Source organism: Malaya genurostris, chromosome 2 (genome assembly GCF_030247185.1).
Source record: "Malaya genurostris strain Urasoe2022 chromosome 2, Malgen_1.1, whole genome shotgun sequence".
In the NCBI taxonomy this organism is placed as follows: Eukaryota; Metazoa; Arthropoda; class Insecta; order Diptera; family Culicidae; genus Malaya; species Malaya genurostris.
Window position 1 is genome coordinate 76,776,416 of NC_080571.1, and position 26,693 is coordinate 76,803,108.

General features: G+C 42.6%; 1 protein-coding gene across 4 annotated transcripts; it reads left to right on the forward strand.

The window, feature by feature from the left end:
* On the forward strand, positions 1 to 26,490 carry LOC131427992 (sorting nexin-13-like). 4 transcript variants are annotated; one of them, XM_058591620.1, is made up of 9 exons: positions 1 to 305; positions 368 to 474; positions 1,046 to 1,585; positions 11,009 to 11,710; positions 11,772 to 12,311; positions 12,370 to 12,485; positions 24,120 to 25,199; positions 25,269 to 25,624; positions 25,683 to 26,490. In XM_058591620.1, exons 1-9 carry the CDS (start codon positions 193 to 195, stop codon positions 26,059 to 26,061), a joined length of 3,933 nt encoding a protein of 1,310 aa, XP_058447603.1. In that variant the 5' UTR covers positions 1 to 192; the 3' UTR covers positions 26,062 to 26,490. The 4 variants fall into 4 exon arrangements, with proteins under 4 accessions (XP_058447603.1, XP_058447605.1, XP_058447606.1 ...); XM_058591622.1 differs by having other exon boundaries at positions 1,379 to 1,585; XM_058591621.1 differs by lacking the exon at positions 1 to 305 and adding an exon at positions 573 to 775.
* Positions 26,491 to 26,693: the final 203 nt, after the last annotated feature.

A 26,693-nucleotide genomic window follows, 5' to 3' on the forward strand; every position in this document is an offset into this window, starting at 1 on the left:
TAGACAGGTGTTTTATTGTTTGCAAAATTGTGCTGTTCTTGAAGGTGCTTGTGAAAAAAGGAGTGCTACCTTGTTTATGCAAATGAAAAGTGTAGTGTTTTGTGCCTAACAGCATCGTTAGCACTTTTATCATGTTGCAATTAGATCCTGAACCGGTGAATAAGTAATTCCCGAAACTATTCCGGTGCTACAATGGAGTTCAAATACGCCAGCTGGATACTGCTTAGTGTTGGTGTTTCCATCAACATTTTCGGCTTGTTTTGGTTTATTGTCTTCGTTTTCGGTCTTATCGGTTTTCTGGTTGGGTAATGTGAAGGAAATTAATCCTGTACATGGTGAGCTGGTTAACGACACTGCTCCGTTTCAGCTTTCTGACCATCTTGTACCTCCAACATGGCGATTTGGACAGATTTCTCGATAGTGGTTTGCTTGAAAATCCACTGGATGAACCGAAAACGCTCGGGCTGAGTATTGGTAAGTTATGGAATGGTGCGGTTTTTTTTTATTTGTTTCGTAAACGAATGACCAAGCAATGATTGCTTTTGCATGCTAATGTTTCATTTTGTCTCCAGTTTATTGTGTCAAATCGGAATCAAGGTGACCAAATTCTTTTTTTTTTTTGTTCTGCTGTTTTTGTTGTGATTTGTTCGAGAATGAAATGATTCGAGATTGGTTCGTATGCATTGGTGATATTTCATTTTTGTTGATACAGCTGTTGCTCGATATTTTGAAACCACTTTTCATGAGAGCAGAACGCGGGACAGATTCGATACCGGTAAGGTTGAATATTGTGGATGCATGTAGCTTTTTCGTGGATTATGGAAAAATTTAAATTATTTTCTTTATATCTTGATATCAAATTTTTACATTCTATTATAAAGCATAAATGTTACGTTGTTTAAAATCAATGTTTTGATATGTTTTCGTATTTAGTACATTTTTTTTCCACTTATTGATTTGTTAAGGAGATTTCTAACTTATCTCCCAAGTTAACGTTCATAACTTTCTCTTTTACTCTTCGTTCCGATTTCGTAATTGTTTCCAGTTTGCGAACAGAAGCCAAGTAATATGTTAATTATTTCACCAAACATAAAAGTTCAAACTGAATCATCCCGAAAGTCTAAATTAAATTCTGCAAATTCGGAGCAGGGCAAACGACGTAACCTATTCGATGCCGGGATCGAATTGCTATTCAAGAAACGAACCAACGAAAATCAAGGCACCACCTCCAGGGTATTCGGAAGTAGTGGTACCGGTGGTAGTGGTGGTGTTGGTGACGGTAGCAGTCTAACCAAATCATTCCAGTCCGACTTGATCACTGATCATCTCATGCACAAGGGTCACTTGCATTTCCATCAAAGAGAACAAACTATTCTAGATAATACGAGGAAAGCACCGGCCAGTGCAAAGAACGCGGGTGAGCTGACAAAACAGGTGTCTCCAACGAGCGAAGATAAGACGGGACCGAGTCGATGGCGACCATTCGAGGGAATAAAAATTCATACCGATAAAGGCAGACCATCGCAGCAACATGCGACGGCCAATAAGGATGGCGCCGGTGATAGGCAGCATCGGAGGAAAGAAGGTAAGCGAAGTAGGCTGTAAATGTCAAATGGTTGAGAACTCTTAGCACATACATCGCACGTTTTGTCTTCGACTTTTCGGTGAATAGCAGTTCAAATTGTACTGCAAGCAAACAATTTGTCAGTTCAATTTAAACCGCTAAGCACTTTACTTTGCTTGAGTGCCACAGTTTTGGGAAGTAAAACCGAAGTGCAGTTTTTTCGTTGTATTGAACAAAACGAAGTGATATTATCATAAAGGGACATGATTTTTTCATAGCCTCCATTTCGAACAGTCATAATCATTTCCATGTAACATTTATGTTGCAAAATTTTTCATATATGGTGATTGTCATTATTGGTTTTTGTTGCTTTAGCTGCTTTCAATGCTTGAATCTGCTGACATTTTTTGAATGCCGTGTAACTCGAAAAATGATCTTTTCGTTTGTTAGGAATAAATTCACAATTATTTAAGATTTTTCTGCATATAAACTGTTATTGTCATATTGTCATCGTTTTCTCAAAATTAGTCGCGATGGCAGTTAAAGAGGGCAAATTGGTTTATCAAAATATTGCACCCTTAGTGGAGCAATCAAAAGCGATCATCAAAATTTCATTTTCAGATAATAGAATCGTAACTGCTGGAAACAAGTGCACACAACGAACTATTGTACCTATATTTTTTACATCATGTAAAAACTACAATTGGTCGACAATCGCATCCACCTTGAAAATGTTGAAATCAAGTAATTTTCAACCATTGTTTTCATATTCTGTGATATTTTCGCAGAGTAAATTTCGCACCGAACGAATGCAAAAAACGCCAACATTAGACTGCATCGCGTTCGAGAAAAATCCGAACAACGTTTCAATTTTGATAGTTTCTTTCATTGAAATATTGGAATTCGAAATGAAATAATTAACATCAAAGTTTAGGGATGTTGGGACTGCCCATTTGTCAAAAACATGCAAACAAGATCACGTAAAAAGAAAACCTTTCACAAAATTGCTTCAGTATTGAAGCGACCCGCACTGCGAGCAGTTCTGCTACCGGGTGGATGAAAAAAGTGAACTACAAGCACTTTCCCTGGCCTACTACGTTTGTAGGAAACGGACGATTGGAATCTGCTTTGTTCAACGTTCGCACCGTTGAACTCGTTTAGTGCAATGTTCGCAGTGCTCTTTTCGCTTCAGAGCGATTTCATCGTCATTCAGCTGCTGGTCGTTTGCATTTGAATAAAATTCACCGAGAAATGAACGATAACAGAAAAAGTCATTTAATCGGTCCTTCTAAGGGCCGCAAAGTTCTCCCGAAGAGCTGTAAGAGATATTCTTCCCTTGAAATATGTATGCAAAGAAATAAAATTATTAGCTCCATCACAATATTATCAATTTAGTACATCTTTTGCTATTTGAACTTTGCATCAAACAAATGCAAATAAATCCAATATTCAGTAGCTTTGCATTCGAAGGAAATGCACCGAACAGCCTTTCTAAAAACCAGAAATGAATTCAAAGTAGTTTATTTCGAAAAATGCAAATCCGAAATTAAGTAATCAACCTAGAAATTCTGTTTGTTGCTATTTTGGTAGCCGTTTGGACCGCCCATTCTGTCAAAATGTGCAAACGAAATCACGTAAAAAGAAACCCTTTCATGAAAATTGTTTCAATATTGAAACAATTCGCACTGCGAGCAGTTCCGCTGCAGAATGGGTCGAAATAAAGTAAAGCCTTTCTGCACCAGGGAAAAACGAACGATTTGGACCATTTGATTTACTATGCTCATCTTTCGCACCGTTGAATTCATTAAGTGGACCATTCACAGTGAGGCTTTTGCTTCAAACAAGTACGGAAAATCGCCATTTCAAAGGGCCATAAACTGGAGTGCTATAATCCGCAATTACGGTCAAATCATTTAGCTTCTGACCATTTTCAGTGCCTAGACATCGAATCAAGCAGAGACAGCAGATTTCCTAAATGTAATACAGATTTGTACAGGTTCATAAAAAGAGAGAAGTATAAAATTCGACTTTTCTCTCTGAGTATCTATTAGTATTTGATTGCCCTCCGTGGTTGATGGGCTTGACGGTATTGCAAACATCATCAGATACGATTAATTATTGTTACAATTAAATATAAATATGTGTTATAACTTTTAGTTTAATTATTGAGTTTATTGAGTGAGGCATGAAACGATTTAAATAAGATGTTGATTGCAATACGCTCCAACATCCGGGGTTGGAGAGGCCGGTAGGGCTTAACTGAGCTCTTTTTTATGTTTCATTTTCATACTACCGGCCCTTATTACCGATGTGAAGTGGAAATTAAGCGAAATGAACGTACCACACTCAGGTTTCACACGATAACGGAATAGTTGAATGGTGAATTAAGTTCATCTTTGACGTTTATTCTGTGAGGTTGTGTCGTGCTCGTGCGGGATCTGATGGATGAGGTGATATGTGAGTGAAGTATAAGTGAAGTGGAATGCAAGAACGGTAATAAAGGCCACCGTTTCAGCTCAGGACTAACGATCGACCAATAAAAGAGATAGAAAATGGGTGACGGCACCCCTATTCATCTCAAATCCATTAGTCATTTCATATATGAAAACCATTGGTTAGAGCGAGATCTGTTGTGTCTGTTCGATAGATTGACTTCGAGAGTGAGATGAGATTAGGAGTATTTCGCGTCGCTATAACAGCGATATCGTACATTTTCTGAACTACTTTTATGCGGTATTGCTTATCAGAGATGAAGCAAAGATTTTGTATTTGATTTCATCACAATTCATTTATTGAAAGTCGAGTAATCGGTAGAATAATATGGTGACTCTATTAATGAAATGACTATTGGCACAATGAATTTAGTTAAAATCTATTCGAATTTATCTATTAGAATTATTATCTATTAGAATTTACTATTTAATCAATGTTACAATATTTGCGTGTGAAATACATATTTGTAAATATGTATATGTATGTACACATGTGTGTATATGTATGTATATATGTGTGTACGTCAGTATGCCTTGGTGCCTGTATATATTTATACATGTATGTATGTATGCGTTGTATCAAACCGTATATTATGATACCTTTCGATTGTGAGTGAAATGTTGATTGCATTACGCTCCAACATCCGGGGTTGGAGAGGCCGGTAGGGCTTAACTGAGCTCTTTTTATGTTTTATTTTCATACTACCGGTTCCTATAACCAGTGTTATAGAAGTAGAAGTTAAGTGGAGTGAACGTATCCCAATTGGGTTTCACACGATGACAACAGGTGAACGGTGAATCGAGTCCATATTTGACGTTTATTGGTGGTTTGTGTACAATGGATTACTGTGGTATGAGATAGGATATTGTAAAATAGAACGGAATAATAATGACTTAACCAATGGGCAAACCACTGATAGCTGTCAAACGATGTTCATCCAGTTTGTATTGTGAGGATGTATCGTTTGGGACCTGATGGGTGAGGTGATGTGTGAGTGAAATGTAAGAGTAAGTGCATGCAAGAATGGTAATAAAGGCCACCGTTTCAGCTCAGGACTAACGATCGATCATTAGAAGAGATAGAAATTGAATAACGGTACCTCCATTCATCTCAAATCCATTAGTCATTTCATATACGAGAACCATTAGTTATAGTGAGCTCTGTTATCTCTGTTTGATAGATTAATTTCAGAAGTAACATGAAATTTGGAGCATTTTGCTTCGCTAAAACAGCAGTATTGAACCACTTCCGAACTACTGCTATGCGTTATTGCTTCTTAGAGACGATGCAAAGACTTTGTATTTATCACAAATCAATTATTAAAAGTCGAGTGATCGCTAAAATAACATGGTGACTCTACTAATGAGATGACTATTGGCACACTAGTTTTAGTTAGGATCTATCAGAGTAGAAATAGTAACTCAATGTTGTAATGCTTGCGTGTGGAACACATGTGGGTATGTATGCATGTGTGTATGTGTGTGACTGTGTGTGTATGTATGTGTTTTTGTGTGTATATACAATATACATTTTACCGTGCCTTTGAGTGCGTTGTACCAAATTGGTGGTGATGCATTTCGATTGTGGGTCAGGAATCAGGAATCAGAACAAATTGGCTCAAATGGCACGTTCCCCTTGATATTTGGAGATTTGTGCCTTGCCACTGTCAAGGATCAACTGAAGACAACTAAATGTGAACATGCTGTAGCAATACTTATGGGACCCAAGGGTCAATATAATTTAAATAAAAATGCATGTTCTCAGTTTTTTTCCCGTCAAACCATCATGACCGGCCGTACAAAGATGTCATTAAAAAAACACTAATCCTTTTTTGTCTCTCTTTTTTTCGGAAATGGATGACTGAGCATAACCAAGAAATTCGGAATAAAGAATAAGATACTCAAGAAAAGCAGGAACAAATGTGATAAATGTGGAGCTGAAAAATTGGAAAATAATTTCATTAACACTCTTAGGAAATCTTAGATACAAAATGGAACATCGGTAAGAATAAAAAGACCATTGCATACAACTAACTTTTACATTTCAGGGAATAAAATAACATCAGCAAAAGTACGGAATGGAAATAAAATAGGACAACAAAAGACACTTACGAAACACAATTGAATAGAACACTGGAATTAAGGTAAAACAGAATATAAACTATGACCAAAGGTAAGAAAACCAACATGAATAAATAATAGAAACTGTTGGGTAATAATATAATTTCCTCATATTGAAAGAGGCGTTTATATGGCGCGCATGCGCTAATTCGGCCTGATACAAATTAACGGGGAGGGCAATACATTTTGGACAGGGCTGTAAAAAGCTGAATGGAACCCTTTCCCCACCAAAATGTAATATAAGGAAACTATAAGGATAAGGAGTATCTATTAGTATTTGATTGCAGTATTTCTTTGAAAGTTTATTAATCAACGGACAAATCGCATGTTAAAATGGAAATCTTCGCAGATATGAAGGATTCTCTTTTAACATCATTTTATTAGTGAAAACAGATAGAGCAGATATAGACTTTTTATGCAAAGCAATACATATTTTCTATGAAAATATCTGGCATCCCTGTGCACAGCCGATGAAACACACACACTTAACAGCGTTATGTTGACATATAGCGGAAAGAAACCAGTGCTACTAGATTTGCCACAATGGTTATTTCATTAGTATTTAACAAGCTCTTTCTGGTAATATTCGAAGCCGAAATAGTTTTATTGAAATATAAATATCAATAATATAATTAAACTAATGTCACAGATACATAAAAAAACTTGTTGATGATAATTTGAAAGAGAAAAACCATTTTGTTTTGTAACATTATGAGAAAACCTGGCAACTTTGAGAAACCAAATGAGATGAAAACAAAGCGCAATCAAGTGAACTAAGTGAAAAACTTCCATCTCATATTCTTGAAGACTTTTATTGCTTGTCGGGTAATTTTTGAAGTTTTTAATCGTTCATTAAACAAGTGGCAAGTGAACATGACTAATTATGAAGTCATCCAGCATTCATTTAGAAGTGTAATTGTGCGAAAAAATGATCATGTTTTGAGACGAATCGTTTAGTAGATATTCAGAAACATTATGAACTGTAAATCTTGAGACGAAAATGTGTCCTAAATCGAAAAGTGAGTTTGTTTTAAATGAAAAAAACGACCACCGAAGAATTCAAAATCATTTCTTCCAATAGAAAAGTGTGACAATAGCTAAAATATTCAATTTTAAACATTTCACAGTTTGGTTTAGGTACGCTGTAAGATATTAATGTTCAAAGTAATGAGGTGAAGAGATGAGATGGAAATATGAGCTCAGGTGAAATAGGGAGCCCTTACCCTACTTTATTTTCAATTTCTCAAGCAATATTGCGATAATACCATTGCATCTATTGACACAATTTTCCTCAGTATTGTTATAGAAAAAATGGTGAATTTGGTAACAGATTTCTGCAACTCAAAGTCAACAACACCTCTTCAAAATTTATAGTAAATCCTGTAAACAAAAATCATAACGACACTTTGAGCCAATCCAAATAGTTAAATAGTTTTTTTTATATAAAAAAAATCAATAATAACATATTTAAAGGCCCACTGCTCAAGCTCTAAGATGCCAAGGGTATTTTCTAATCTTGATTAACGACTAACTTAAAACTAGGGTATCATCATTAGGATAGTGGCGTATTCCGTTCGCAATGATCGATTCTGGCAGATTTAGACTGCAGTTGGCGATCGTCTTTCAGAATCAAGTTGTAGAATACTGGTCAAGAATTCAGGTACCGAAACCAGATCCAGATTTATTTTTGCGATCTAGAATTCAAGTCCAGAATCCAGAATTCAGGTCCAAAATCCTTTTTCAGAATCCAGGTCCAGAATCAAGATTCAGGATCCAGGATCAGAGTTCTACTCCGAAGTTTGGTTAAGAATATAGGCCTAGAAGTCAGATCCAAAATTCAGATCCAGAGTTAATGTTCAGAATTGAGATCCAGAATTCAAGAGCAGAGTCCAACTTCATAATTCATGTCCGAAATCCAATTCCAGAATTCAGGTTCAAAATACATTTCCAGAATCCAAGTACTAGTGCAAAATCTAAAATTCGTGTCCAAAGTTCAGCTCCTGATTTAATGTCCAGAATCCAGTTCTATAATACCTTTCCAAAACCCAGGTCTCCATTACAGGTTCAGAAATCAGATGCAGAACCAAGGTCCTGAATTATAGTTCTGAACCCAGGTCCAGAATTCATACCCAGTCGCTAGAACCAGAATCCAAGTATAACATTCCGTTCCTAACCCAGTAATCATTTACTGAATCCTACTCCAGAATACAGAACTAAAATTCATTTTCAGAATTCAGGATACAGAATGCAGTCTTAGAATTCTGGTCCAGAACCCAGATTCCCAATTCAGGTCCATAATTCAAGTCCAGAAATTAGATGCAGAATCCAAGTCCTGAATAAAAGCTCAGAATTAAGGTCCAGAATTCTTTCTTAGAACCAGAATACAAGTTTATAATTCAGATTCAGAATCAAATTCTATAATTCTAGTGCAGAATTTAAAATTCGGGACTAAAATTCATTTCCAGAATCAAGAACACAATTTCAGAATTTAGGTCCAGAATTCTGTTTCGAAGCTCAGTTTAGAATTCAGGAATCCAAGCCCAAAATCAAAGTTCAGAATCCAGAAGTAAGTCGATAGTTCAAAATTAGGGCTCAAGTTCATAATTCATTTCCAAAATTCCGCTTTCAAAGTTCAGACCGACAATTCAATTCCAAAATTCATTTCCAGGATCCAGGTTCAGCTTCTGAATTCAGATATAGAATTCATTCCCAGAATCCAGGCCCTGAATCCAAATTCAGAATTCGTGTCCAAAATCCAGTTCATGAATTCAGGTTCAGTCGTAAAAAAAATCTTATATTTTATTACTATGGAATTGTAATGTTGATTTAACGTTGGGGTATACTGATTCTTCCTTTCGCTTTATATGGTAAACCTTATGAAGAACTGTCCAGTTTTTTTTATTTAACGGTATATTTTTATTAAAACACACTCTCTTAGCTTTAAGGTACTTGTCGATGGTGGTTGTATTCTTTTGTTCCTGTGGGAACTGTCCACTTGGCTGCAATATGATCTTAAAATGGTTTTCAGAATGCTCTTGTGGCGTTTACAGTTTCAATGCGGGATTTATGTTGTAACTCTCAAAAGAGCTACAAGTATTTACTAAAATTAAAAATGTTACTTACTGTACTGTTGTAACCTTACAGGAAAATGAAATAATGTGTGTTCATCTGTGTTTGTTAAAAAATTGGAGGGCGATTATTTTTGAGTTGCCTCGGGCGCCAGAAATGTTCACTACGGCTCTGATTGTCCAATACGATTATTTCGCTGTAAATAATTCACAAGTGTTAGATATTCAAATTTTATTCGATATACTAATAATATTAGACCACAACAACAGAATATTATCCTCAACATTTGCTACTTAGCCATTGTAGACTAGCTGGCGCACCTTCTTGCGAACGTTCCTCATAAAATTCCGTAGAGACTTCTTGGCGACAAGTTTTGCCACTTTTTCCCAATCTTTTTCGAACTGTTGAATAGTTTCGGCTGCCGAGACATGTTTCCTAAGATGTGCCTCCGTTAATGCCCAAAATTCCTCAATTGGTCAAAGTTGTGGGCAATTTGGTGGATTCATGTCTTTTGGGACGAAAGTGACATTTTTGGTAGTAAACCATTCTTCCGGTGATTTCGAGTAGTGGCAAGAAGCAAGATCTGGCCAGAAGACAACAGGATCCTTGTGGCTTCGAATCATGGGTAGTAGTCGTTTTTGTAAACATTCCTTGATGTATATTTCGCTGTTCATTGAAGCAGTGGTGATGAAGGGTTTCGAAATCTTACCGCAGCTACAAATTGCTTGTCAGACCATAGCTTTCTTACCAAATTTTTCGACTTCAATCGGTGTCTCGGAATGGTTCAACACTTGCCCTTGTCACACCGTAGAATATTGTGGTCCCGGCAAGGATTTGTAATCGAGTTTCACATATGTTTCGTCGTCCATGATTATGCAGTTCAAATTTCCAGCAAGAATCGTGTTGTACAGCTTTCGAACCCTCGGTCTGATCGATGCTTCGGACTACGTTTTGGTTGTTTCTGCTTCTTATAGGTTCGAAGATTCAAACGTTCTTTAGCACGAAGAACATCTGACTTCGAAGTGCCTACTTTTTTGCCACATCCCGAACTGAAACCTCCTTCTTTTGCTCGAACGCCTTCAGTATACGTTTATCCAACTGAGGGTTAGCAGGACCTTTTTTTCGACCCGTTTTCGGTTTATCCTCGAAGGTGTTATCCTCACCGAATTTCCTGATTGCATTTCGCACGGCTTTTTCACTTACTCCTTCCATTTTTGCTACCTTTCTCAGTGACAGTCCGCGTTCTGTGCACCATTTGTACATAATTTTTCGACGTTGTTCTGCTGAAAGTCCACGCATTTCGAAACAAACTAATGAAAACGAATAAACAACTGCACAAGTGGTTAGAGAAGAGTGTAAACAACAGGACGCAGCCATAAAAATTGACAGATTCTGAACCATTGCGAAATGGGACAGTCTTTAATCGCCGCTACATTCTTGCCTGTGCTAGCTAATGACTGTCATAGGTGACATTCATCTGTAACATATGTGCGACATTCATATTTAATTGCCCGGATAGCATACATACAGTTTTGGGTACCAACTAAGGAATTCCACTTCAAACTGCCACGTGAAAGGACTGTTTCCAGCACAGTAACTTTTTCCAGTTTTCACCCTGAAATTAATTCAGAAATTAAACAATTCTATTCCAATGACACCTAACCAGAAGTAGAAATGTCTATCTTTCGATTTCGACGGGTTTAATTTTACTACTTATTTTCTCTCATCGATACACCGGTAATGTGTTAATTTTTTTTTACAGTTGGCCACATCCAGATGGGCGAAGAAGTGACCGTCAGTTCGACCGCCCCGTCGCCGCTAGCTTCGTTCAAATCGTACATTGCCCATCCGGAAACGTTGCTGCACCGGGACTCACCGCCGGGTTCTCCGAAAAAGAAACGCATCCTCAGTGGCAACAAAGCCGTCGATAAGCTGATACACACCATCGTGGATTACGTGATACGGGATTTCATCGATTCGTGGTATAAAGTCGTCTCGGATAGCCACGAGTTCAGCGATACCAACATACGAACCAGCATCGAAACGCTAATACTCAAAGTGTGTCAACGAGTCAAAACCGCCGATCTGCTGCCACTGATGACCACCAAGGTGATCGATGATTTGGCTCGACATACGCGTTTCTATCGTCTCGCAACGCAGGACGTGAGCAACAGTTCGAAGCTGCCCAATGCGAACGACCAGAAGCGACTGAAGATTCACGAGAAGCTGTCACCACAGAAAAAAAGTCTCCGCGGAAATGGTCATCGGCGGAACAAAAGTGAAACTGACCTAACGTGGCAGCTGGGAAATGCCGCCCTGCAGAAGAATGTGGCGAACTCGAAGTTCTATGCGGTACCCGCCGATGAACAATCGCTTGTGGATCCCGACATGATGTTGCTGAATTCGTTCTTCGGGTTCTGCGACGACTACAGAAAAGAGTGCTTGAACGAAGATGCAATGTTAGGTAAGCTAGAAAATTTTCCCTGATACTACAAAAAGCAAACAATTTTCCAACCATCTTGCAGTGTATTTCACCCGCATTGCCGAAACAGTATTGTATTTCACCTTGCCGGAGGAGGATTTCAACTGCCTAACGTTGCGAACGTTGCTTTGCACTATCCTGGCCAACAGTATCCTGAAGCCGATGGTCGGAATGTTGGCCGATCCGGACTTTATCAATCTGCAAATCGCGAAGCACTTCACGAAGGAACTGCCGAGTGGGGAGTTTTTGCTGAAAATGATTCGACAGTCGAACGATCTGTCGGAACTGCGCGCCTGCCGGCAACTGATCACCAAAGAAATGGATGCCAAACATCGGGATTCCAGCTTTACTGCCGAACTGGCCAGTTTAAAATATGCACAAAAGTTGATCGACTTAAGAATTAGTCACCTGCAGAACAACAAAAACGATTTGGGTCGGAGCGAAAAGGAAAAATCGGTTTCCAATTTGCCGCTGCTGAGTCTGGATGATATACTGCGGAAAGAATTGGCGGTTTCGTACTATTTGGATTATCTGAGTGTGCTAAATTTGCAGAAATATGTGATCTTCTATCTGACAGCCCAAGGTAGTGAAGTTGTGTCTTTTCGGATGTTGTCGGCTTGAAAATATTCCCTCTTTTACAGAATGGAAACTAACGACGAGTCAAAGTTTTTCAGAGATGCAAGTAAATAAATCCAAGCTTAGTCGGGAAGAAATTTTACGCATCATACGGGATAAGGCGAACAATCTGTATCAAGAGGTATTTACTAGAACCATTAAACGTCTAGTTCTATACAGAAGTAGAATGAAATAGCGTACGTTACTTGACTTTCATGTATAACTAAATTTGATCATCCACCAACAACTTAAACAGGCAGTACATTTAAAGAAATCATATTATCAAGATATCCAGCTCAGGCGAATCCGCATCGTACCTACTAGTAGGTGTGAGGAATTTCAAATTCGTGCGCGTCAAAATGCGCATCGATACAATTGACATGCTATGTTCAATGTGATGCCGTGCGATGACGTAACTGAACTGTAGACTGATACCTTCCTGAGTGGACGGGGTCTGGTACCACCTAAAAGGAAACAAATCGTTTTGCATTCCCGGAAGGATGCTGAACTATTTTCCAAAGTGCCAAAATGAACATTTTATAAAACCTACAACCCACATCACAAAAGCGACAATGTTCAAGGAGAAATGCATTATGGTTCGCATTATTTATGAGCAGAAGATAATTAGGTAGCCTATCAGGGATGCAAAACAATCTGGTAAAACCTTTCGAGGTCAATACAGCAAGGATTCATTCACTAGAGGAGTAGGGGAAGATGTTCGGTTGCCGGCACCCCACCGTAACTTTCTACAGAAAGCAGATAGCGTCATTCCGACAAATGTCATGTGTGTGTAATAGCAGCACGTTCTTTTGTCGTGAATACGACTTACTTCACTGTGGGGTGCCTTTTCAAAATTAGCCATATGGAAGAATGGGCAGAACTTAATCGTGAATATCTCGACTTGTAATAACGGCAGTAACATAATTCTTTCACCATTTCATCAAAAACATGATCAGGAATTTAGGATAATATTTTGAACATTGTGAGACAGCCACAAACAACTCATAAATTAGGTTTTCTAAAACTTTGAAAACAACGCGGAAAACTCTTTACATTTGCTTGGCTTTTTCGCGCAAGGACGACGATTTTGGGGTAGTCAGGCACATATCTTCATCTGAATGCGTGTAAAAGGGGAACCGTGCGCGAAAATCGATCATTTCTTCTTGTGCGTCGGATGGAATTAGACGTCGTGGAAATGATTTAATCAACCAGCAGCGACGGAGAGTGCACCTTCTACGTGGTTAAAACCTCAAAAACTCAGGTCGCAGTTCTCATTTGCTTTCCGGTTGTCAAGCCAAGAGGACGCATTCTACCAGCAGCGACGAAGAGTGCACCCTTTGCGTGGTTAAAACCTCAAACGATCAGGTCCAAGGGGACTGTCTCTAAACACAAACTATATTGTGCCTCTAAAAAAACACGGATATACTGTGAGCCTAAGTGTGCCTCTCTGTGCCCCATGAAACAGCTACTTGTCTAAACTGAACACTTTGTGTGCCGCAATTCTGCAACTGTATGAAAACGAAAGTGCCATTATTGATAAATTAACCAACGCATTGTGTTAATGTGTGATTGGCACATTGTTCTAAGCGTCTTCCTCTTGCTCAGGTCGCAACTCTCATTCGCTTTCCGGCCGTCGAGGGAGCGATCTCATCAACCAGCAGCGACGGAGAGTGCACCTTCGGCGTGGTTAAAACCTAAAACGCTTAAGTCGCAACTCTCATTCGCTTTCCGGTCGTCGAGGGAGTGATGTTATTAACCAGAAGCGACAGAGAGTGCACCTACCAACAGAATTCTGAGTCTGTTCTAAGTTCTGAATTTAGTTCTTGAGCTCAGGTCCAGTTCCTAATTCCAGAATTCTTCAAATCGGTTCATTTTAGAACCACAATAGTATTCCCAAAGAATTATGCGAAATTTTACTTCACTGTACTCTGTACGGCCCATTTTTAAACCAGTTTCAGTTTGTAGAACTTCCTGATGATTAGCTATTTAAAATGCATAGCACCGACTCAGAAGCGATTATGGTGCGATCGAGGAACACAGAACACATATCAGTATCGGCTGTCAATGGTATCCATCGGAATTTGAACTCAACTCGTCACCCTCCGTCACGAACGCCTTCATAAATGGTTCCTTTCAGAACTACCAATATTTTATCATAAAGAACTATACTGGTTATTTCTTGATATTTATGTATCAGAATGTTTAATGTAACTAATCTGTACTGTAGTTTAGGTGTATCGTTTCAAATTCTAGTAGTGTAAAAGGGCAATATTTGCACAATTCACACAAACGATCAACTAATTGATATTCGGATGTATAAAGAAAAAGTGTCGTTTTTATTCGTATTCGCGACATCCAGTTATGTCTACAAAACCCGATATGCTTGCTGGACAAGTTTTACGTTGCCACTACTTGACAGGCTGTCAGAGCAGGTATTTTTCCTTGCTTTGTTTGCCCAGTTCGGTGCCAGCTTCACAACGTTTTTCGTTCCTTCGTAGTTTTGCATCCATAATCTGACCCTTAGGCTGGTTGCGCGAAGGTCGGCTATTTAATCACTCGACCAATAGTTTCGCTATCAAAGTTCATGACCTTTTACGCATGGGTTTTGAGGGTAATTTACCGACCTACTCACACCACCATGTTAGCGAATAACTAGGCGATTGCTATGAGTGTAGTCGTCGTCTACCCTTCAGTTCAGATCACCCAGACTCCATTCCGATGGGTCGGAAGCCGCTGGTGATAGCCGGAGACTTCAACGCCTGGGCAACGGCTTGGGGCAGCCGCTTCACCAATAGGAGAGGACAGACGTTACTGGAGGCGCTCGCCAAGTTGGACGTCGTGTTAGCGAATGATGGACTGAAAAGTACCTTCCAGCGGAACGGAGTCGAGTCGTTTATCGACCTGACTTTCTGTAGTCCCGGCCTAGCTGGAGATCTTAATTGGAGAGTTGATGATGGCTACACCCATAGCGACCATCTAGCCATTCGCTACACGATCGGCCAATTGGCGAGAAGCACAAGGAGGAGTAATACTCCCAAAACTCTAGCGTGGAAGGTGGCTAACTTCGACCGCGAAACGTTTTGCGCTGCCCTTGAATTAGAGGAGCACAACGCGAACCTGAGAGGGGACGAGTTGGTCGCTATCTTGTCACGGGCGTGTGACGCGACCATGCCTAAAAAGGCTCAACCGAGGACTAACAGACCACCGGTCTACTGGTGGAACGAGCAAATTGCACGCCTTCGCGCATCCTGCCTCAGGGCTAGAAGAAGGATGCAAAGAGTTCGATCAGCGGAGATGAGGATGGAGAGGAACACGGCATTCAAAGCGGCGAAGCTAGCACTAAACAAGGCCATCAGCGCAAGCAAAAGAGCCTGTTTCGACAAGCTATGCGAGGGAGCCAACTCCAACCCATGGGGCGATGTCTACAGGATGGTGATGGCCAAAACGAGAGGGGCGCTAGCACCCCCTGAACGTAGTCCGGCGAGGTTGAAGGAAATCATAACGGTTCTCTTTCCCCACCACGACACGTCCCCCTGGCAGCCAGCTCCGCTACCAGCGAATGAAGTCGTAAAGGTGACGAACGAGGAGTTGCTCACTGCGGCGAGATCGCTCGATACAAAGAAAGCCCCGGGGCCAGACGGTATCCCGAACGTGGCTCTAAAGGCGGCTATAATGACAAAACCGGACATGTTCAGGGAGGTCATACAGAGATGTCTGGACGAGCGTATGTTCTCAGACATTTGGAAAAGACAAAGGTTGGTACTATTACCGAAACCTGGGAAACCCCCAGGGGATCCTTCGGCGTATAGACCAATCTGTCTGATAGACACTGTGGGTAAGCTCCTTGAGAAAATCATCCTCAACAGGCTAGCCCCCTTCATAAAGGAGGCAGGAGGACTGTCCAGTCAACAGTACGGGTTCCGCAGAGGCAGGTCGACGGCGGACGCCATAACATCGGTGGTAACCACGGCGGAGGTAGCTATACAGTGCAAACGACGAGGGATCCGCTACTGTGCGGTAGTAACGCTAGACGTCAAGAACGCGTTCAATAGTGCTTGCTGGGCAGACATTGCCGATTCCCTACTTCGACTAGGAGTACCGAAAGGGCTGTACAAGATTCTGGAAAGCTACTTCCAGAACCGAGTATTGCTCTACGAGACCGACGAAGGCACACGTAGCACTCCAATCACGGCTGGAGTACCACAGGGATCTATCTTGGGCCCGATCCTGTGGAATATAATGTACGATGGAGTACTGAGGTTGAGGCTCCCTCCGGGTGTCAAGATAGTCGGGTTCGCGGACGACGTCACGCTGACAGTCTACGGCGAATCCATCGAAGAGGTCGAACTGAGTGCATCACACTCAATCTGCTTGGTGGAGGACTGGCTGCGTAGCAGGAAACTGCAACTCGCGCACCACAAAACAGAGGTGACGGAGGTAAACAACCGCAAATCGGAACAGGAGGCGCTGGTACATGCCGGAGATTGCGTGATCCCCTCCAAGAGATCACTGAAGCAATTCTCAGTTTCAGCAAGCACGTTGAATACGCCTGCAAGCGCGCATCAACAGCGATCGCGGCGCTCTCCCGTTTGATGGCCAACAGCTCGCCTGTGCGCTCCAGTAAACGAAGGTTACTGGCAGGAATGGCAGTTTCGATCCTCAGGTACGGCAGCCCGGTATGGGCGTCGGCACTACATGTGGAACGAAACGCACAGATGCTGGAGAGTACGCATAGACTGATGTGTCTTCGCGTAATCAGTGCATACCGCACTGTATCGAGGGATGCGGCCTGCGTGGTTGCAAGCATGATGCCTATCGGTCTGATAGTTAAGGAAGACGCGGAGCGCTATAGCATGCGAGAAGACAGGAACGCCCGTAGGGCCTCCAAAGCCGCTTCTCTACGCAGATGGCAACAAGAGTGGGACAGCTCAACCAAGGACAGGTGGACACATCGGCTCATAACTAGGGTCTCGAGCTGGTTAGATAGACCTCACGGAGAAGTGAACTTCGGCCTGACGCAATTCCTCACAGGCCACGGGTGCTTCAGATGGTACCTCCACAGGTTCGGCCACGCGACATCCCCTGTATGTCCTGGCTGCCCAGACGAGATCGAGACGGCTGAACACGTCTTGTTCGCATGTTCCCGTTTCGCGGCTCAAAGGAGTGAGCTACTGGAGGCATGCGGCAGGGACACCACACCGGAAAACCTGATCCAGAGAATGTGCCACTGCTTAGAGAACTGGAACGCAGTGTCGACCGCGGCATCCCAAATTGCGGGCATACTGCAGCGGAAATGGAGTGCGGATCAACAACAGGTCAGCCGCGTACCGTAGCAGGCTCAAGAGGGATCAGCGAATAAACGTCGGTCCGGGAGAACCTTCTTCGTCGGGAAGCTCTTCGTCGGAGTAGTCTAGATCCATCGTCGGGGACTAGACGAGTAGTACGTAAAACTGCTAGGATCGTCGGGGCGCCAGTGAACCGGAAGCTATCCTCCAACCGGAATCACTGGATCAACCCAGGCATCCTCTCGGTCGGGCGTTGACGGGTATCGAAAGCGTCGGTTTCGGGAGGGCCTCCTTCGTCGGGGAACCCTCCGTCGGTGTAGGCTAGATCCTTCGGCGGGGGCTAGCCGAGTAGCCGCCACAACACCGATTCGAGTCGTCGAGGCGCCAGCGAACCGGAAGCCATGCTCCAACCGGAATCGCGGGACCGACCTCGGCACTCCATCGGGTGTCCCGTGTGGTGTAAGAGACTCGGTGTCGGGAGATTCTCCTTCGCCAGGGAAATCTCCGTCGGAGTAGTCTAGATCCTTTGTCGGGGACTAGATGAGTAGATCGTCGCGTGGTATCGATAGGATCGTCTGAGCGCCAGTGAACCGGAAGTCACGCTCCAACCGGAATCATTGGATCGACTTAGGCATCCTTTCGGTCGGGTCGTAGACGCGTACCGTAAGCGTCGGTTCGGGAGGACTTCCCTCGTCGGGGAACCCTCCGTCGGTGTAGACTAGATCTTTTGGCGGAGACTAGTCGAGTAGTTCCGCGACGTAGCATCAGTTTTGGGTCGTCGAGGCGCCAGTGAACCGGAAGTTACCCTCCAGCCGGCATCACTGGACCGACCTCGTCATCCAACTGGTCGATCCCTCGAGAGCAGGATGCTGATCCCCATTCTGCATCAATCTGGGGAGGGTGCTGTGAGCACCAATAGCCTTCCACCCCGAAGTAATACCTAGCGGTGGTGCCGGGGAGGTAAGGTTGGAGATCCAAGGTGTTTTAGTGGGTAGTTCCAATCAACAGTTGGGTAGTCCTGTGGAGAGTCCCACACTCGGTGCGTAAATGCATTTCACCTTGTAAATAAAAAAAAAAAAAAAGACTCCATTCCGATGAAAAGTGTTTTTAAACCATTCGTTAAAAAGTCCCACGTTTAACTTTGGAGGGCCTCTAGCAACGTCTGTCTACTCTGGTTGGTACAGGAACTGCCCCATGCATTGAAGTTACCCACTATGACCAACAGGCTTTCACCCCACCATATCAGGGGTCAGTCTATCAGCCAGTTGAATGAACTGGTATATAGCCCACCTCTGCAGCTACAGCTTCGTGCGCTAGATCACCGCAGTCTTGGATTCGTCTGCGAACCAGTTGTTGTTAGCTTGGACGCAGTAAGAATCCGAATTCATCTGAAGCACGTCTCTGCTTCCGGTACTTGTTGATACATGTTTTTTGAACAACCTGATCAACCAATCTATAACTTACCAACTTTAATGACCTTGTTAGCATCTCTTCTCAGACGAATGGAACATAAGGGACTTCTACTTCGCCATACTTTTTGACGACTGAGGCGAGTTCTTCTGCTTACGGTATTTCAGCGTTAGCACTGGAGAGTCCCTTCGTTGCTGCAGGGCTCTCTTGTACTAGTGTTCTTGTACTAGTGCTCTATTAAAATATTTCGGGTGATTGTCTTGTTGAAAGTTACATTTCAAGAAAATGTCCTTCTCTAAACCAAAAAAGGACAACATAACATTCTCTAACAATCCCACGAAATTTACTGCATCCACGGTGCCTAAAATTCAGAGAATGTACACAACTTCACTGAAAAAGGTGCATCTTTTTACCCCGATTTTGGTACCACCGTGTTTAACCGTTTTCATGGGGATTTCTAGTGAAAACTAAGTATCTGGTAGCCGTCGACAAATCGACGCTTGCCATTTAAGCCAAGTAATACCACTTTGATCTCAATACTCCACAAAATGTTACGCAATTTTCAACTGGCCAATTCATGTTAGATTTTGAGGAATTCGGACGACCATCGTGATGTGGGTACAAGTACTTTTAGAGGTCTTTTCGATTGAAATTTGAATTCAATCATTCATTTAATGTCAGATGACGAGGCAATGGAAAGTTCCAAATGTTTCCTAAATTGTGTTATTCATTGAAAAACACTGGTGGCGTGGATTGCTCTGGTTTTGCACTTTCGAGCAGAAATCGCAATGAAACACCGTCGAAAGTGCAAAACCAGAGCAATCCACGCCACCAGCGTTTTGCTATGAAAAACGGCATAAGTAATCGCGTAGTTAAAAATTTAGTGGTTTTGTTGGTTTGTGCAGAAAGCACATATTTTGTTTCTATTTCTTCGCGTTCCGCGTTAGGCTCGTCAGTGTTTAAAACACTTTAAAATGAACTGCATAAATAGTGCAAACTTTGCGTCTGCTTAGTGGTTGTAGTTGAACTACTAAACGCGAGATGGCAGTTCAGTTTGAACTGCTTTAAGGAGCAAGACTCTTTGCATGCGAATGAGTAATGTCAACAATGTGTGCGTAAAAACAAATTCAGGCGCTCCTTTTCCTGATTTTAATCAATAAATCTTCCATATGATTGAAAAATAAACCAATCAGTTCATTCTGCATAAAATTGCAATTCATGAAAAGCAAAAATCTTAGTCTAAAACTGTTCCGTTTTCCTTAAAACTGCTCGAGAAAAAATAATTCAGTTGCAGCTTGCTTCCACTAAGACATTTGATTAGCAACAAACACATTCCTATATGAATTTTCTCTTGCAGAAATTATTGCGATATAAAGATTTACGAACCTTCTATAAGTAAACCCGCAAAATAGAAACCTTTAATTAAACAAGCGAAATGCAATGGATATGGAATGTTGTCGTAAAACTATTTATTTTTCCGGAAAACTGCTTTTGTAACAGAAAATATTTAGTTTTGTTTATTTTGTGTAGCTCAATCTTATACAAATGCACTGAAACAGTGTTGCTAACTTTTTTATTAGGGAATTATAATCTACATTCATAAAATGTACGCAATCAAACATTGGTGATAAATTGATCAAAACTGATATTTCATCCAAAAAGTCTGGCTTAACGTCCGTTTGAGAATAAATTATTGCTAAAAAGATTGTTTGAAACTCAATCGCGAAAGCCACTTTGATAAACTGGTTGCACTGCATATATGAATACATAGATCTATGACATAGGTACCAAATAAAATGTACTTACCTTACCTTACCTAACAGCTATAGGCCTGGGGTGTCCTTTGCTGTATCAAGCATACGTCTCCACATAACTCGGTCCGTGGCTGCTCGTCGCCAGCCACTCAAAGCACGGATGCTTCTGAGATCACCCTCCACTTGATCGATCCACCTTGATCGCTGCGCTCCTCTTCTTCTTGTACCAGTCGGATTAGATTCAAGAACCATATGCACTGGGCTGTCGCCCGAAATCCTTATGACATGCCCAGCCCATCGTAGACGTCCGATTTTAGCTGTCCGTACGATGGGTGGTTCTCATAGCAGCTGATTCAAACGCCGTCTCCACGTTCCGTCTTCCATCTGCACTCCGCCGTAGATGGTCCTCAGTACCTTTCTTTAGAAAACACTGAGGGCGCGTTGGTCCTCTACCAACATAGTCCAGGTCTCGTGGCCATAGAGAACAACCGGTCTAATGAGTTTTGTAGATGGTCAATTACGTGCGGTTGCGTACTTTTCTCGATCGGAGGGTTTTTCTGAGTCCAAAGTACGCACGATTCCCTGCCAAAATACGTCTATGAATTTCTCTGCTGGTGTCATTATCGGCGGTCACCAGTGAGCCCAAATACACGAACTCGTCAACCACCTCGATATAGTTCCCGTCTATCAATATTCGTGGTGAGAGGCGTAATGTTTCTTCTCTAGAGCCTCTTCCTCTCATGTATTTTGTTTTCGACGCATTTATGGCCAGTCCGATACGCCTAGCTTCAGCTTTCAGTCCGATGTAGGTTTCCGTCATCTTCTCAAGATTACGTGTTACAATATCAATATCGTCAGTGAAGCCAAAAAGTTGTACGGACTTTCGGAAGATCGTGCCACTCGTGTCGATCCTCGCTCTTCGAATCACACCTTCCAGGGCAATATTGAACAAGATACAGGAAAGTCCATCACCATGACGTAGCCCTCTCCGAGATTCGAAGGGACTCGAGAGCGTCCCAGATACTCGGACGTAGCACATCACTCTATCCATCGTTGCTTTGACCAATCGCGTCAGTTTATCCGGCAAACCGTATTCGTGCATGATCTGCCATAGCTGTTCTCGATCGATTGTGTCGTATGCCGCTTTGAAGTCAATGAATTGGGTATGCGTGGGTACGTTGTATTCACGACACTTCTGGAGTACTTGTCTTATCGCGAATATGTGATCCGTAGTGGTGCGGGCTCCAGTAAATCCCGCTTGATACGACCCTACGAATTCCTTAGCTATTGGTGATAGACAACGGCAAAGGATTTGGTAGAATACCTTGTAGGCGGCGTTCAGCAATGTGATTGCGCGGTAATTGCAACAGTCTAGCTTATCGCCCTTTTTGTAGACAAGACATACCACTCCATCCATCCATTCCTGCGGTAGAATCTCCTCCCAAATCCTAGAAATCATCCAGTGCAGCGCTGTAGCCAGTGCCTCTCCTCCATGTTTGAGCAGCTCGCCTGGCAACTGGTCATTGCCCGCGGCTTTGTTGTTCCTCAGCTTGCCGATCTCCGCCAGATCAGGGGCTGAAAATCTGTCATCGGCTGAGCGTGCACCCAGATTGATTCCTGTACCGTTCTCTGTATCTTGTGCTTCGCCATTCAGATGCTCGTCATAGTACTGCTTCTACTGTCGATCACCTCACGTTCGTTCGTGAGAAGGTTACCACTGGTATCTCTGCACGTTTCGGCCTGTGGCGTGTAGCCTCTACGTGAGCGGTTCACCTTCTCATAGATCTTCCGTGTATCATTTGCGCGGTACAGTTGTTCCATCGCTTCGCGATCTTGGTCTTCCTGGTGGCGCTTTTTCCGGAAAACCGTGTTCTGTCTGTTCCGCGCCTGTCTGTATCGTTCCTCGTTCGCTCTAGTGCGGTGTTGCAGCATCCTCGCCCTTGCTGCATTCTTCTCTTCGACCAACTGCTGACATTTACCGTCAAACCAGTCATTTCCTCGATTCGATAACCTCGTACCTCGTACGGGGGACCTTATATTCCTCCAGTCGTCTTCAAGAGTCGCCGCGCCAAGCTGCTCTTCCGTTGGTAGCACTTGCTCCAGTTGTTGCGCGTATTCCTCTGCAGTACGAATGCTACGTAGCTGCTCGAGATTGAGTCCCGGCGTTCCTGTGCGACGAGTATTGTGCACCGTCGATAGTTTTGAGCGCATACAAACCGCGACAAGGTAGTGGTCAGAATCAATATTGGCACTGCGGTCAGTGCGGACATTGATGACGTCGGAGAAGAATCGCCCGTCGATGAGAACGTGGTCGATTTGATTTTCCGTATGTTGAACAGGTGATCTCCAGGTGGCTTTGTGGATATCTTTGCGGGGGAAGAAGGTGCTTCGAACTACCATTCCTCGGGAGGCTGCAAAGTTTACGCATCGTTGACCGATGTCGTTTGTTACCGCGTGCAGGCTCTCAAGCCCGATCACGGGCCTGTACATTGCCTCCCGGCCTACCCTAGCATTCATGTCGCCGATGATGAGTTTTACATCCCGCCGTGGACAGCTGTCGTAGGTTCGTTCCAGCTGCGCGTAGAATGCTTCCTTCTCGTCATCGGGTCTCGTCTCATGTGGGCAGTGCACGTTGATGATGCTGTAATTGAAGAAACGGCCCTTGATCTTCAATACGCACATCCTATCACTGATTGGCTGCCACCCAATCACGCGCTGGCGCATCTTGCTCAACACTACAAATCCAGTTCCTAGAACGTTGGTTGTGCCACAGCTCTGGTAGAAGGTAGCCGCTCGATGCCCACTTTTCCACGCCTTCTGTCTCGTCCAACAAAGTTCCTGCAGTGCTACGACATCGAAGCCGCGGATTCGAAGCTCATCATGCAGCATTCGGTCGTATCCTGGGAAGCCAAGCGATTTGCAGTTCCATGTGCCAAGCTTCCAATCGTAGTCCTTATTTCGTCGCGTAGGTTTTTGCCGATTATTCCGAGTCGTACTTATATCCTGATTATTCGTAACAAGTGTTTTACGGGCGAAACTTTACAATCTTGAAAACCTATTTGAACGGTGTTCAACTGAAAACTCGAACGACAGAAACGTGGGTTTACAATTTTCGACCTGTCATTGATATTATTTGCTATCGTTTCTTGATGTATGATAACATAGATAAATTAATTAAAAGTCAACCGCATTTCATGTTACATGGAGAAATTTGACCACAGGTTTATAATTAAATGGCCTAAAATACTTAGAACTTTCACCAAATATCATTTACACTTTGATTTCCATTTTCTAACTCGTCCACTTTATGTGCTTTTCTCCTTCCAGTACCTGATACCTAAATCGCCAAACTATCTGAACATCGATCCTGGCCTAATCGAAACGCTCAGCATACGCATCCGGGACACTACGCTGCAACCGGAAAACACCTGGTTCGACTCGATCTGCAAGTACGTGTACGAAAAGCAGAAGAACGAGGAAGTATTTTTGAATAATTTCTACCAAAGTTCGGCCTACAAACTGCTGTTGCGAGAACTGGATTTCAACCACGCGCAGGATCATGACATGCAATCGCTGGACCACCTGGGCGTGTCCGGTGTAACACTGGACAGTTTGAGCGATACCAATTCGGGTGATTTGCGGTTCGATGAAACCGATGACGATGAAGCGACGGCGACGGGTCCCACGAGCGGATACTTTCACAGTGATATTAAGGAAGAACGTGACGTGAAAGCCAGCATGGTGCCAGCTTCCAGTAAGAAAAACCCGATTCCCGATTCAAGCTTACTACCGGCGGTAGCAAATGTAAAACATGCCAGATCACACAGTGACTGTACCGGAATGTTTACCACAATCAATGATATCAATATCGATCAACTGAAAGGATCGGACTGCTCAAGTAACGACTCGGGCAATGAACTAGCCATGGCCACGGAAAACGTGGATTCAACAATGGAGTCTAATTATGTACAACCACCGGTGGAGATCCACATCGATCCGCGAACGGATGACTCGTTTAGCCTGAAACAGAAGCTATCCGCTAAAATTATCAACACGGCGATTCATTGCGAAGGTCACTATGCCGTTTATGCTATTCAGGTTTGTGTCATCGAAGACAATCAGCAGAAAAGCTGGCACATCTATAGGCGATATTCGAAATTCTTGGAATTGAAAAAGTTCCTGGTCAAGCGTTTTCCATTTCTGTCCAAAGTCCCATTCCCGGCCAAGAAGACCTTCCAGAATACACAGCGAGCTGTGCTGGAACACCGAATGGATGTGCTGAATGAGTTTCTCAATGAAATATGTGCCAAAGCAGAGCAAAACGATGAAATGCGTTCGTTCGTGAGAAATTTTCTGGAACCGGATACCGACGATCGCAAGATGCATGGCGGAGCCGTTGTGAAAACTGTAAATGAAATCAATTATCCGTAGTTTATCGGCGAAATCCTCACACTGAGTGTTTCATTTCTGTTACAGATCGAGAGCTTCAAATCCGGTATGAACAAAATTCGCAGCATGCCGGACTCGCTGGTCGGTGGCATCTCGCGTATGTTTCTGGGTAAAGGCCCACTTAAGGAACGTACCTTCTACGACATTCAAGATGTGCCAACACTGGAATCGAAACAATCCGAATACCCGGCACTGACGTCGGCATTGAATCTGCTCGATGAAGTGTTCGATCTGCAGAACAAATCTCAGTGGCTGCGAAGGGGCCTCATCAATCGACTGCTGGGAGCGCCCTGGGTTAGTCATACGACCAACAAAAAAATTGTACAACTTGCCAGTTCGTTGCTGGCAACGGATAAAGTGGAAGCTATTCTGTCGTCAATTTTGTAAGCAGCATTCAATCATTTCATTGTAACAAAATAATCATATTTCTACCCTCCGCAGAAACAACGCCTGGCCCGAAGGTGACAGCTTTAATCCGAACCCACCGCTTCGCGAAGACAGTACCAAACTGAGAACCAAACTGGCAGCAAAGATAGCCCTTTTCGCGTTGCTCTCCGATGACCTCAAGCACGTAGTCGGATCAGTAACGTGCAACAGTGGACTGTTGAATTTCTTTCAGATGTTACAAAACAAAACGCTGAACACCCGTCTGTTGTTGATTCTGTTGGACCGTTTGCTTCGGGTGATCTTTCAAACGGACGACATGATCAAGCACGCGATCCCCGCCAGTCGTGATGACAGCAGTGGAGGATCGATACGCATGGGGACTCCGTCGAATTCGGCAGCAGGTTCCCGAAAATCTTCTAGACATTATTACTGAACTCGAGGGGAAGCAGCCGCTGTAAATAATCATTCGCTTGGTGCAGCAGTAGTCGGTAGGAATTGTGAACAAATCATCAAAAAGGGACGAAACATTCGAACAAACTATGGCTTTCAAAGATTTACTAGTAAAAGAAATAGGAAATTATAACAATCCGTATTATATGTGAACGAATGTGGATGATCTATAATTTTATTTTAGTTGCTTTATTTTGAATTCCATTTATTTTCTTCAAAACATTTGCATTTTTGTGCAATTGGCAACAACAGTTTTAAGTAGCATCGTGAGTATAATTATTAGAATGATTTGTGTTATTGTTCCCATTTTTAGGGACCTTTTTGTAAAAGTTAAACATTCTGTTAGAATTACCTATTCTGTGAGTACAAGACTTGTCGAAATAAAATAAGCATTCAATCACGAATTCTGAAATTTGATTGTCTCCTTGCTGGATTTCACTATAGTTAGATTTTTTTTTTCGCAAGTGGGATTTGAAATAACTTCTTAAGGAACGAAAAAATGTTTGTTTTTGCCGCTCTGTATGGAGAGGGAATAGAATTGTTGAAAAAATCGACTTTCAAACGGAACCTCTGACCCCAGCGTATCGCCCTTATTCTGAATAACGTCGTATCGAT

Excerpts from the sequence above, each read along its gene's own strand:
- LOC131427992 (XM_058591620.1), top strand. The coding sequence starts at position 193 with ATGGAGTTCAAATACGCCAGCTGGATACTGCTTAGTGTTGGTGTTTCC. Across the intron at positions 1,586-11,008 it reads GCAGCATCGGAGGAAAGAAG|TTGGCCACATCCAGATGGGC; the intron begins GTAAGCGAAGTA and ends TTTTTTTTACAG. Across the intron at positions 11,711-11,771 it reads GAACGAAGATGCAATGTTAG|TGTATTTCACCCGCATTGCC; the intron begins GTAAGCTAGAAA and ends ACCATCTTGCAG.